Below are 14,735 nucleotides of genomic sequence, written 5' to 3' on the forward strand. Positions count from 1 at the left end.
CCCAATACAACTATAAATACCTCAACATTACAATTGAGAAGTCAACCTAACTTTATTACATAAAAATACAAATATAAAACTTCTCATCTCCACATAAACTCTTTACCTCACAATACAATTATAAGAAATTATCACAAATTTATACTTTTTAAACAATACAATTAATATTGACAAAACATGTCCATAGAACAAAATAAATCTAATATGCCAATAAATTGAATAAATTATATTTTTTGACAAGGAATAAATTATATTAAAAAAAAAAAACTAGTGAAGCAAAGGAAGCAAGTGTTAGTGTTATCGTGAACCAGCAAGAGTTGCCGCCTATATGAAACAAAATAGAGAAAGAGAGCAGGTTTCCCGCCTAAACATCCACAGCATGGAAAATCAAAAGAAATACAAAGCTCCATTACTGCTCCGTAATGATTCTGAATCCAAATTGAAAATGATGACCCCCGAGAAAAACCCTAACCCTGAAAATGTCTACTTCATCGGAGGTCTGCCCGTCGAATTTCCTTATCAACCCTACGGATCGCAGTTTGCATTTATGGGTAGAGTTATCTCAACCCTTAACCGAGCTCAGACTGAAGGTCACTGTCACGCCTTGCTCGAATCTCCTACTGGTACTGGCAAATCCCTTTCGCTTCTTTGTTCCACTCTCGCTTGGCAGCACCATTATAAACCTACTGTCAACGACAAACCCCCTCCGGAGGCAACCGCCGATCCCCTCGGCCACGGTGGAGGATTTATTCCCGATGAGGTTTCACTTACTTCCGGTATGGTTACTATCCATTCTCATTGATTTTCGTTTATTTTCGAATATTCTCTTATCCTCAGCCAAATCCAATAATCCCACTTTCAGCATCAGAAAATCCAGACCAGGCCAAATCAGAGCCCGCCAAAAACAAACAGGATAAAAAAAAGCGAGCTCCCACTATTTATTATGCCTCGTAAGTTTATTTTTATTTCATTAATATTTCTGCATAACTAATTATTGGTTGAAGAATTGAGAATTTTAACATTTAGCAGTTGTGGTTGTTGTTTCATGCAATTCACCTAATTAGCATTGCCGAATGTTCACGTTCATCTTAGATTGTCCACTCTATCCTAATATCTGGACACCTTACTTAACTGCATTTTTCTTTGTTTTTCTCATGTACAAGGAGAACACACTCACAAATTTCTCAAGTGGTTCGGGAACTACGGAAAACATCATACAGGGTATCAATGGCTGTGTTAGTAAGTTGAAAGGCCCATTGCTTTGACTTCATTGCATTTTGATCTCTGCTCTTTCAAATTTGTGATTTTTTCTTAATGAAACCAATACAAGATATCATATAAATTTTGGCATCCTCTTGAAGTAAAATAACTTGAACCTTGGATATTTAGAATTCTTATGCCATATGGAGTGTTTAAGTGATTTGGTTCTCCCCCTTGATAGTTAACTATTAAGGGAGAGTTACCCAAGTGCTTGGATGGAACTTTGACTCCTTGAAACAAGGTAGTAAAGAACGTAAATGCCGAAAATAAGAAAGAAAACTAACCGTGATTGCTTCTTTGCTTATAGTCATGTAAAACAGCCTCCTCCACACCATCTTCTTTACTTCTATACTTCTACTAAAACATAATTGGAGGCCTATGGGTTTGAGGCCCATCATTGTTACTTTTCAAATTCTTATTTAATATTAATGTCATTTTCATTTGTTTGTAAATCATATTACAAGTTATGTATAATGCATTGTTGACGAGATATATACCTACAGATCAATATGATAAGCATTCTAATTTAGCAAGGGATTACATGAAAGTTTTTTCTACAAGTTTACCATACCATTTTATTTGTCATATTTGCATGTACTGAGATATATATTACATTTAGTACCATAATTTTAAAATGATATGAATCTTGCTGAGTATTTCCTCCACTCTTATTTTGCCAGGCATCACGGAAACATTATTGCACCAATAAAAATGTACAAGGCAAAGAGAATGTTGATGAAGAATGGTAGCTTTTACTTCAATTTTTTATTTTAGAATAATTTATTAATACCATGTGTAATGATATATCTCATTAATATTATCAGTAAACTACTTTTGAAAGATCAGGCAATAGGATGTCCAGAATTCAAGTAAGTGTATTCTTACGCACACATACTTTCTATATTATACCTCTCTTCTTGAAGTAACTTGAATCGGAAAGTTTCCCTTGAGCAGAAATGCACATAAAGTCAAAGCTCACCCATCCGTTCAGAAAGGAGGATGCAACGAGGTGCATGACATAGAAGATCTTGTAAAAGTTGGACAATCAGTAAAAGGTTTGACTTTTTACTGATGTTGTTTTTGTCTTTTATTTATTTATTTATTTATTAGAAATTTCTGCTAATCCTTGTTAATTACAAGCATTGTATTATACCCTCTTTCAGGTTGCTCTTATTATGCTGCCCGTTCTATGTCAGATGATGCACAGTTGGTATTTTGTCCATATAGTTACATCATTAATCCAGTCATTCGTGGAGCTATGGATGTGGATATTAAAGGAGCCATCGTGATATTTGATGAAGCTCAGTAAGTTGTACATCTTTTCTGTTTGTTTGCAAGTGAGCAAGACAGTTTTAGGATTCAGGTTAACTTGTGTTGCCTATCTTATCGCTTTTTACAATTATTTATGGGTTCCAGATGTTTTTTTAACATTAGTTGTCTGCAAGCCAATCCAGAGCTTGTATCTGTTTTTCTCTATATAGCTGACCTTACATGTTTGCAATTTGCAGCAATATAGAGGACATTAGTCGTGATGCTGGTAGTGTGGATATTGAAGAGGATATATTGGACAGTATGTTCTGAATCTTTATAGCTTTTGTTTTTATCATTTTAATAATGATGTTAACTGGTTGGTCATACTTTCAAAAGAACTACAAATGGAGCTTCAGCTACTCTGTCATTCAAATACTGCAGTTTACCAACCCCTATATGAGATGACACAGGTAATTAGATTAGATATTGGGTTTGAAATGCCTGACTATATAAGTATATCCTCAACGAATACATATTTTGATGAGTCCTGCATCTGTTCAGGGCCTTACTAGTTGGATGGAACAGAAGAAAAACAAACTAGAAAAACGTGACTTTCAGCATCACGTGTCATGGTAAGCTAAAGGATTTATCATTCCGTATGCCTCTATTTATAGTTTGTAAAAATACTTATTCATTTGATAATTTGTATTCTGAGACATTATAGATCATAAGTATTATAGAAGTTGGTGCGCTATAAGCCTATAACTTGATATTAACACAATGTAAAGTGTGATTTTGGGGTAGAGATGATTTTGTCCTCTTATTAAAATAGCATTTTACTGTGCTAGAATATAAAGGCAGAGTCTGTCATCTGAAGAGTGTCCCTGCCATCCTCCTAGAATGTCTCCCACTAAGAAGAGTGAAAATCCATGAGTAATTCATCAATGATAAGTGACTTGGTAGGAATCACCAATCTGTCCCTTTAGAACAGAATGCCCCCTTCACAGCATGCCCTGGTTTGGACCCTGGTCAGGTTTTGATAGCCTCAATGATACCTTTAAGAACTGGATCTTGCAACATTTCCTCCTTAACCTCTTTGCCCTGCTACCAAATTGGGTAAGACACCAAAGTTCTAACATCACCTTCCTCATGCTGACTGAGATGACACATCTGAAAAATGAGGGGGATTTGTTGGTGGGCATGAGTAATGAGAAGCCTACGATATGAATTGAAGGGTCTATGAGAGTGAAAAAGAAGAAAGAGAGTAAGAAAGAATGAGCTGCCAGCTGGCAAGTTAGTTAGAATATGCCAAAAAGTCTAGTGAGCATGGGGGCTGGCACATTTATGCATCATTTTTCTAAGTACTTTTAGTGGTGGCAGAGAGAGAATTCGTTTCTTCTTTCTTAGGAGCCTTAGCTATGGGTTACCGTGGTTACATTCCATCATTTCCATTATAATCAAATAAATCTTCACTCATCATTTAATCCCATTACTCTGCTCTATCAGTATTTGAAAACTATACATTTTATTTATCCTCATATTATTAAAGCTATATCTGGGATTTATTAACATAAGCCCTTTGTATGTATAGTTGGACAGGGGATAAGGCTTTACAAGAGCTTGAAGAAGCAAATATTTTGAAGCAGTGCTTCCCTATCTTGCTGGAATGTGCTACTAAGGTATCCCATTTATTTGGCATTTTGGATTATTCACATGTTTGCACGCTAATTGACAACTTGATCATTTGTCAAGGCAATCAAAATTGCTACAGACTTGGAAACGGAAGCACCACGCTTAACTGGAATGTCAGTGTTAACATTGGAAGGTTCAGTATTATGGTTTTTGTTAACATGTATATTATATTTTTCAGTTTTCGTATTTACCCACCTCAGAGTATTTGTCATCATATCAATCTCAATTCAGGCTTATTCTCGTCACTATCTTATTTCTTCTCAAAAAATGGATCTCAAATGTTGGATTACCAGCTTGCTCTTCAACGAAGTGTTAGAAAACAAGATGGTAAGTAGTTGCAGTCCAGCAATCAATAATGTCAAACAAAACCCCAAATGACAATGATGTTATCCACATGTAGTTGAATGGGAACTGGTTTGAAAACCTTTTGATTATATGAATGGAAATTTTTGATATCAGATTCAAATATGATAGAATATAAATCATCAAATATGAAACATTCATGTACAGTCATTTCAAAAGTTTTCTTAAAACATCAAATATACACAATCAAATTATTTCCAACGTGTTTACATTCATCAACTAGATATATGGGTCATTTTGCTAAAGTAACTTATAAGGTTGTGAAAATTTTCACTCATTGAGCTAGGTTGAGTTATAAGCCTATCAGGCTAACAATAGTTAAGATAGTGTCTGGGTTCTTGTATTGATATTAAAGCTGATGATAATAAAGTACTTATCAGAACTTTATTCCGTCATCAGAACTTTATTCCGTCATCAGAACTTAATCTGTTAATAAAGGAAAAGTAGACTTGAACTTCGATATATAAAATGGTGTAATTAGTTTGTGAAGACAAATGATGGCTTTTACTTTTATGGTTGGGAAACCAGTAGCAGGTTAAATTGATTAATGGCTTTTAAAAGGTTCAAATGGTTAGTATATTTCTGGATTAATATTAATAGCATTCATTGATTCTATGTCAGGAAGAGCTTTTGGAAACTGGACATATACTTTCAGTCTGTGGTGCTTGAATCCAGAAGTTGTATTTAGAGATGTTGCCGATCTTTCTTTATCAGTCATATTGACTTCTGGGTAATGATTTCTTTGTATTTTTGTTACTTTTATTCCAACCATGTATTCCCGAGAGGCACATGCCTGTTAAACAGACAGTTTTTATGGAATAGCCTCACCGGCTAGATAGATAAACGACCACTCATTTTCAGGTCAAATAAGACCAGTTTCACGTAAGCATGTTTATATCATATAGCTTGCCCTGGATTTATGCGGACCTGGCTGGCTGGGAAATGACCCAGACCTTTTCTTTACAGATACCAATGGAGTTAACCTTCTCAAACATTATATTAAATCCCTCAAAGTAACACTGTAATGTATTGGTGTAAGTATATCTTTAATCCAAGCCACATGCACCCTTTTTGGTTCAGTCCTTAAAACTTACTGCTGGTTTTAATTCCTGAAATATATGAAATCTGCTTTTAGTCCTTGTTTGTTTGTAGTCCCTGTAATATCTGTTCATGTTGGAGCCAGCCCTATACTGTCTCTATTCCAAGGACTAATTAATATGATAAACATGTAAGAGGGATGCAATTATGTCGTGGATAAATATTACACTGACTAGAAGAATAAAAAAAATAAGGACTAAATAACTTTTCCGCTAGGACTAACAAGTTATTTAAACCTATCTTTCCTCATAACCCTCTGGGTTCTGAGCATGCATAATGAAGTTGGTTCCTATGACCAAATGCTTTATCTGATTAGCAGAAATAGCCTGATTTATATTGGCATGTTCTGGGAAAAACATTTGTTGGAATACAGTTCCAGCAAGTCAATGCACCATCAAACAATTGTGGTAAAGTTTCACCAAATAAATAATATGTCAGTAACACATATTGGTGCTGCAGTTTTTTTCTTAACTGCTGCAACACTTGGCATGATGGTAAAAATGTTGCATAGAAGTGAGTTCAGTTATCAGCATTTGTTTCCTAATAATATTTCAGTACAATTGACTTAATGATCCGGGTATTTTAGGACACTGTCTCCAATGGCATCATTTTCTTCTGAACTTGGAGTTAAGTTTGAAACTAGACTTGAAGCTCCACATGTAATTGATATTGATTCACAGGTCTGGGCTACTTATCTCTTATCCTTAAAATTGATTATCTGCTGTCATGTAAGTGTCCGTTTCGCTAAATAATTACCTCTTGAATACAGGTGTGGCCTGCTATAATCTCCACTGGTCCTGGTAATTATCCTTTGAATGCAAGTTACAAAACTGCTGATGCATATGCATTCCAGGTATGCATGCTTGATAAATATTTTTCTCACTCTTCATATACTATTCTATCATCTGTGAATGCATCTGTTTATTATAAGTTTTGATATAGGATGCAGTTGGAAGATCTTTAGAGGAAATCTTCAAGATTGTTTCAGGCGGATGTCTTGTGTTCTTTCCAAGTTATAAATTGATGGAAAAGTTACGTGCTCGATGGTCTGAAACAGGTCAATGGTCTCGACTCAATACAGAAAAGCCCCTTTTTGTTGGTTAGTAATCCTCATCATCTTCCTAATACTCTCGGTGAACTATGAAATAGATTTGAGATTGTAGTTTCTGTTCATTTATTTGCCTTTTCTTTTTGCGACCCCTTCATAAAAATGCAAACATTAAAATTGAAAGGATTTTGTTTTGGTTTGGTATTAATATCTGAATGGGTTCACGTTATCTTCACATTATCTTGGATTGCATTAAGAATCTGTATTATGTTTGTACTTGGTATGCAGAACCAAAGGGGGGAAGCCAAGATGATTTTGAACTTGAATTGAAGGGTTATTATGACTCAATTCATCATGGCAAAATACCTGCTTCTGGACGGAAAAGAAGGATTAAGAAAACTGATCTAAATCATGTCCATGCAGTTGATACCGTACAGGATTCTAACAAAGGAGGAGCAGCTTTACTTGGTGTTTGTCGAGGAAAGGTGCATCTCAATTTTACGCATCTCTTATTTTATGATGTTAGACTTGCTTCAAACTTATGTACTTGCAATTTGATTTTTGCCACACTTAAGAAAATTCAAATTGCTGTAGCAGTACAGTTATTGACATAGTTTATACATGAAGACAATGGTATTTTCATTTTGATCTATTCCATTCCATTCCAATCCAAAATATGGAGCATAAACCATTTCATTATATGCTTATCTTAAATAAAATTCAAACATAGCATTAGGATTAATTTCTTATCTTATAGTCTTTTATATTATCTCTTAGGATTGGGTTTAATACTTTTTAATTACTCATGTTTTTGTTTTCCTATTTGATTAAAATTAGAAGTCTAGTATTAGTATGTAACCATGAAGTCTAGTATTAGCATAAATTTAATTCAATGCCTAGTCTTTTGTATCATAATATCAAATAATAAACATAAACATAATCATAATTCAAACTTTTAATTTATCTCTTCTCTCCTTTATCTTAAACCATATAACCTGAATTGTAATCAAATGCAAAAGTTTTAACCAGCAAGGCTATCCGGCACTCCAGCTCCTTTTTTGTGTTTCATTTAATTAAAATAAGCTATGATTAAATGCAGTTATTAAAGACTTACTCATGTGAATATTTTAAATGTTACAAGATAAATAATTATCTGCTTATCCTGTTTGCAAGATAAAAAAGTTGACATATATCGGTCTGTTTATTACTTTACAATTTTAATACTAATTTTCCACTTTTAGTTTTATTATAAATATTTTGTATTTTTTATATTTTTGATTTTTTTGTATTATATATAATAATTAATCAAGCATGTTTAATAATTACATTTAAGTTTTAAATTATTTTTGTTATTATTTTGAATTTAAATGTTTCTTATTATTTTAATAGGTTTATGAATTTAATAGTTTTTAATATTAATTTTATTTGAAAATATTTTTATAAGGATGAATTTGTAAACAAAGCTCTTAGCCGATCCTATTTGGTTTCTAATCTGTCTCTCCTATCAAGGTAGAAATTTATCTAGATGGACAAGATATGACACGAGACACAATTGTGTTATTCTTCTATCCTAACTACTCAACAAACACTGAATTATTGCAAAATATGATGACTTATAATATCTTGTCTCTTTTATACAGATTTTATATCTTTTACATTCTGACCCTATATTTTGTATATCGCCTTGTGCCTTTACCCACCCGACTTCACTAAGTAGTTGACATACAGTTTCACTATTTGTACCATGTTCTCTCTTATTCAACATATACCTTTATCATAAATGTGCGAATCCTCATTATATGATTGCATTCTATATAATGCTTGCAGATTTCTGAAGGAATTGATTTCTCCGATGATAATGCCAGAGTAGTTGTATCCTTCTTCCTAATTAGAAATTTATTGTTCACTTTATGGAGGGGGATGTATACAGGTCATATTTGGCAATGTTGTATTTTGAGTAGATTAAGATAAGGTATATTTTCAGATTATCAAAATTAAAATAAAGGTTAACTATAACAATTAGTAAAGTGGTAAAATTGTAGCTAGCCTACGATGGCTTTAATTGTCAATGTAATTTTGAACTTTTACTTAAATGGTACTTTCTTGACAATCTCAGATTATTGTTGGTATCCCATTTCCAAACATGTAAGAGTTCTTTCTTTTACCTGATAAATGTTCTTGATAAGGTCCTTAAGTGGGAATACATTTCTCTGACTGCCTGATTTATTATAACAGAAATGATATTCAAATTGCATTAAAGAAGAAGTACAATGACACATTCAAACCATCTAAGCATCTCTTAGGCGGAAATGAATGGTACTGCCACCAAGCATTCCGAGCTTTAAATCAAGCAGCAGGTAAACATGCTTCTAATTTAATCATATTCTAGCTAAAGTAGATATGTTTTAGCTATATTAGTTACCTTTAACATTTTGTAGGGCGGTGTATACGGCATAAACTTGATTATGGAGCAATCATCCTTTTGGGTAATCATACTGAACTTACCCTTATTTCAGTTCTCTTCCACCTTATATCTTGTTTCTGTCCTTTTTTTTTTGAATTCTTGGTATCCGTTCTTGCGACCGACTAATCCAGGGGGACCAATCCCACCGTCTACTTGCGGGCCCCCCGTTTAAAGCCAGAGCAAAGCTTTGTATGTACATGACCCAACATAGGAATTGTTTGCACCTAACAGGATTCAAACCCGAGACCTTGAGAGGAACACACTCTTAGGACCAAGCCTTCACCGCTAGGCCAACCCCCGGGGGTTTCTTTCCTTTTTAGATTCAGAATTTAGAAACTGGTTTTTAAATTTGGAAGGGAAAGAAGGTGGAATTAGCTAAGTTTTCTAGAGTATAGAATACTTAACTTGGTGGTTGCAGTATAAGGGTCTGTCTACAGCAGCATCAGACAGAAATTTGGAACCCTTTTCTTTCTATTAGCTTGTCCAAAAGTGATTCTTTTGGATTTTGTAGACACCATACCATTGGTGAACAGCCAGAGAGTAGGCAGTTCTATCTCACAAACCATCCTTTTTTGGTTTAGAATCAAGTTATTTTGTTTCCTTGTCTTTTCCCATTTTTGTAGTGTGGTATATTCTTGAATTATTGTTTGTTTGATATTATTCTTGGACCATTTTTATCATAATTGGTTATTGTGGAATTAGATGAACGCTTTTGTCAAGAAAGGAATAAAGCATATATTTCAAAGTGGTTAAGAAGACCCTTGAGAGTGTATAACAATTTTGATTCGTCACTGGAGGGACTAAAATCATTCTTTGAGAATGCCAAGGTACGTGACATGTTGGCTTAGATTTTCCTTGATATTGTCCTCCCTGTTATTCCGGGCTTGGTGGAAAATAATTATTGATGTGTTTTACTTGCTGTAGGAGCGGTATGGCACAAATACAGTGCATGCCACAGAGAATTTGGATTTAAATGGCGACGATGGTGTTCAAAGCAAGGATGGAATTATGAGGTTTCTAAGCAAGAAAAATCAGAAACTGAAGTCTAGAAATGGAGGTGAAAAAGAAACATCAGTTTTTGAGGATAACATCTCTATTCCCATGCGGAGCTCTCACAATCTTGCTGAAAGTCAGCCATCAGCTCAAGGGAATTGTAACAAATACAATTTCAAAGACCATATTAACCTACAATGCTGTAATCTGACAGAAAGGTATTTTTGCTTTCCCCCATGTTTTTCAACATTTTATCTTTAATTGGACGGCCTGATTTATGGAAACTAAACCTAATATTGAACATATCTAATTTGAGGAGTTGGTGTTGACTAGAATCCTTATTTGGTTATGCCACCAAGTTGGTGTTCTTTAGCCTTCATATTTACAAAATTATAGAAAGAAAGAAGAGAGGAATGAGCCTAAGGTTTTAGGTCTTCGTGTGTGTGAGAGAAAGAGGAGTCATGTTTGAGCAAGAGGTTTAGAATGTGAGGAGAGAAGGGAGAAATAACTTAACATAAAGGACACATATTTTCCCTGGTCCTGTTTCAGTTGTGATGCGTTTTATTTTCCCTGGTCATGTTTGCAGACATGAACTTGTCCATATTAGGAAAGAACTGGTATTGAGAGAACAAGGGGGAGAAGAGGCTGAGGCGGAAAAGGGGAAAACACTATAATCGTACACAGGCAATGTGGCAAGGATGATTGAACTGGTTGACTCAGAGACATCCCATAATTTTCTATCTGATGATTTGGTTAAGTCTGTTTAGATACAAATCAATTCATATCTCAGTCATTGGGCCTGCAACCATGGGAAGCTAAGGAGTATGTACTGGAACTTTGTCATGGACATAAAATCAGGAAGCAAGTGAATTTGCAGAAATGTGGAGTTGAGAGTGCCCAACCTGGATGTTATTCAGGGTTTTCATCTTGTTGAATTATAGGGTGTGGATGTGGTGTTGGGATTATGAATGGCTGGAGGAGTTGGGAGATATTGTAACAAAATTAAGGAAACACATGCTGAGGGTGAGAATAGTTTTCTTATCATGCATATTTTGTAATTGATTCCTTTGCCTGAGTTAGTTTAGTATTGTTTTCAGTTATGTAGAGCAGGGACATGTGTCTCTTGATGGCTGGCTCTCATGCCATTCTGTTTCAGTTAATTAGATAGCTCAGTCTCTATATATTGAGATCCAATGCCTTCTCTTGTAGGATAACAAACACTTATTAATATTCAGAATAGTTCATTAATCTTCTCTCTAAATCTAACAAGTAAGAATGTTACAGCTTATTATGTAAAATTGGGGATGTTTACATTGTGTCCTCTAAGAGGTGTTGCTCTAGGAATACAAGGATTTGTTTAGTAAAAGTACAGAGCTGCCACCTAAGAGGTGTTACCATTGACTCAATGTGGGGAGAGAAGGCCGTGGCAGTCTTGCATTGCAAAAGCAGAGGTCATACTTAATGGGGAATTATTTCCTAGTTTGTGCAAACCAAAGAAAGTCAAAATACCTTGTAGAACAGGGTGCTCGAAGGGAGCAGCAAAGTGGGTGTCCATGCTCTTGTGGTGTAATTATTTCCATTAACAATTCAGGGGAAGTCCCTTATTACAATAATACATCATATAACTGTTTTGTCCCAATGCCCATCCAGCCTATTCCTTCCCTACGTGGTGATTATGGAATGAAGGAAGATTGGTATGCATTAGCTGTACAATCCCAAATTAGTTTCTAAAGATTGGAATTAACAATCACATAATTCATATTTATTGTAACTACATAAATAAACAGTTTTGTGTAGTCTGATTAGATACACAGAAATTAGAGAAACTACTGCACTAATTGATCTTAGGCCTGGATTAACTATTTTGTTGAAGTGTAATCTTACAAGTAGATATTTAATTAGGATTTTACCTTAATGTTTGTATGTCTTTTTATCATGTTTTGGATGGGGGGATATTTGCGGTTTTCAATTTGGGATGAATGACCAACCTTAGTATCTTAATTCTCAGATGCAGCTGGACAAGAAAAAAATCATCTACTAAAATGCTTAGATTTCTTTCAGGTTCACTGGGGCATCATCTGCTACATTTACACACGATGAAACCTCCATTGTCAAGGAAAGCCCATATTTAGATATTTGTAGCGATGCTGTCAGCTCCGATTATTCTAAGGATGACAATTCTGATTCCACTATAATTGAGGCTTCTGCTGGATCTGCAATGGGACGCTTGTCAAGTTTTCGCGCGTCTTCAACTACTGGAAGTAAAATATCAATAACAGTTACTCCTGAAAAGTGCGTAACTGCAAATAATATTCGAGAAACAGAATTATCTTTGAATATGAGTGTTAATTCTCACAATCCAAAAAGGAGAAAGCCCATGGTCATACCATTTATAAACCTCATGGAAGAAGAAAACACCACATCTTGTGTCAGCACTCCTACATGGTACACAAAAAGTTCATTGGAAGTTAGAGATGCAACTAATGGATCTGAAAGTAATTTTGGGAAAATTCTAAACTCACAATCTCCTCAGTTACCAACAAGTAATTTACCTGGTTCATGTTCTTTAACCGTCCCTCTACTAGATAAAAGGTTACAACTATTTTGTTCACTCTGCAAAAACCCATTGGGACGACATGAGAACCATCAATATCTTACATGCTCTTTGATTTCATCATCAAAAGTTCATTTGGGTTTCCTGTTAAAAGAGAGACTGGAAAATTACACTGCCAGTACAGAAAAAAGTGTACCAGTTTTTGTTACTGATTCTTCATTTGTTGACCAACGTATTTGCAATAGAAAACCTACAGATACACAGGAGCAGGGTATATGGTGTCCAGAAGATGGGTGTGTTTTCAGCCCAATTTTTTGTCCCTTCTGCAGTAATACCAACAATTTGCTTGGAGTTCAGATCATGGCAACCAATTCATCAAATGTTCAGTTACTCGACAAGGTGAATTTTACAGCCAACTTCAGCCAACTTTGTTTCACTTGTATTTGAATCTAAAGTATGATTGTTCTTTTTGTATCATATTTGCTGTTTCGACTGGTCTAGTTCCAGCTATGCCAATTTTTCTTTTTTCTGTTCTTCTAATTATAGTATTTACTAACATGTTCTCCCCAGATATTGTTTTTCTTTGATTCATTGGAAGTGAAAAACCACGAGGAAACAGGGAAAAATGCTTCAGAGGAAGTGGTAAGATTAAATCATATCGTTAGTTACTCTTTTGCATAAGCTAATATTTAACTGCTGTTGAGTGATAACCAATCTGTTTTCGAGTGTAATGTGCAAAGTAATGATTTTATGGCTGTGTTTTTTTTTTGAAACTTGGGCGTGGTATTATTTGAAATAAAGACATGGAAAGACCAAACTTAACAAAACAGCCTTTTGCTTTCTTGTTTTATTTCATAATTAGTGTAGACCTTGAATTATTTTATTGAATTTAAGAAAGTGATTACTATTATATTCAATACATATGTGAAGTTTCATCTTTACTTTTGAAATTGTTGTGATATATAATAGCCTAATAATCTCTTTTGAATTGCTAGAGTTTTTTGCCAGTTATAAACTCTGGCATAGATGGAGTTGCTGCCTTAAATTCCTTTGAGAAATATTCTTATGTTCCCCAACCAGGGAAATCAGAAGTCTGGAATGCTAGAAAATCAAAGGTCAAAAGTTAAAGAATGCTTTAAGAATTTTTGTTGTTGATGGTTGGGTAATCTTTTATCTCAGACTTGTCTTATTTTTAAATGGTGCAGCCACGACTAAGAGGCGTGCTTTAAGCAGAAAGTTGAAGATAGTAAGATTGGAATTATGGTGCAGTTTTGGCAATCATCGAGGTAGGAGTGCTCTTCTCTCTAAAATTGATAAAGAATGATTTTTCTAGGCATCATTGTATCTGGTGTAATAGAGGAAATACTTTGTTTTCATTTTATATTAACAAATTCATCAATTGAAATAAAGTTTTTTTCCAGACCAAACTTGTCCTATGTTTTCCATTAGAATTGCATTTTCTGTAATTCTTGACTCTATTATTGCCTTTAAGTGGGCTCTAAGTTAGCTTTATCCTATATACAAGATGCAGAGCTTATGATACCTCATTTTGGGATTCGTTTCCAACACTCTTTCCTCTGCCTTCAAAATCTGCAACTAAGGCTCACTGCATGCAATAACATTGATAACTAGGTGTCCACCTGTGTGTTGATAAGTTCAAGAAGAGGATGTCAAAGTTACCCCAAAGATGTCAGAATGACCTGATGTGCAATGGAGTACAGATGTATCATTTTGTAAATAGTGATATCTTTGTACATTTCCAATAGTGCCGACCTCCCTACTCCTGAAATTCCTATGAGTAGTAGCAGTATATCATTATTAACTTAAATAGGTAGCGGATTCTATTTCTTTGTCTATAAACCATTTAAGCTCGATTTCTGTTGATAAAATTAAAGTTTTGGAGGCACGACTGTAGTTCTGTAAGTGGAATGGAAGAAAATGATTTTGTTTTATTGTTTGAATATTTCTTAAAATTTTTGAGCTTGGTGTGTAATATATAGATGTATTATCAA

The 14,735-nt window shown here is 34.5% G+C and overlaps 1 protein-coding gene across 1 annotated transcript; it reads left to right on the forward strand.

Moving 5' to 3' along the window:
• The first annotated feature begins 282 nt into the window (after nt 1-282).
• LOC127092709 (uncharacterized) lies at nt 283-14,735 on the forward strand. The gene is made up of 29 exons (XM_051031594.1): nt 283-776; nt 863-950; nt 1,164-1,239; nt 1,941-2,005; nt 2,085-2,129; nt 2,215-2,315; nt 2,424-2,565; nt 2,769-2,830; nt 2,908-2,981; nt 3,073-3,143; nt 4,103-4,190; nt 4,264-4,336; nt 4,435-4,530; nt 5,188-5,296; nt 6,251-6,344; nt 6,434-6,517; nt 6,607-6,763; nt 7,001-7,197; nt 8,540-8,584; nt 8,829-8,857; nt 8,948-9,069; nt 9,151-9,198; nt 9,879-10,003; nt 10,101-10,387; nt 12,231-13,122; nt 13,294-13,365; nt 13,719-13,838; nt 13,929-14,009; nt 14,249-14,735. The coding sequence occupies exons 1-28, from the start codon at nt 329-331 to the stop codon at nt 13,950-13,952; spliced, it is 3,834 nt and encodes a 1,277-aa protein (XP_050887551.1). The 5' UTR covers nt 283-328; the 3' UTR covers nt 13,953-14,009; nt 14,249-14,735.

Source organism: Lathyrus oleraceus, chromosome 6, assembly GCF_024323335.1.
Source record: "Lathyrus oleraceus cultivar Zhongwan6 chromosome 6, CAAS_Psat_ZW6_1.0, whole genome shotgun sequence".
NCBI classification, from domain to species: Eukaryota; Viridiplantae; Streptophyta; class Magnoliopsida; order Fabales; family Fabaceae; genus Lathyrus; species Lathyrus oleraceus.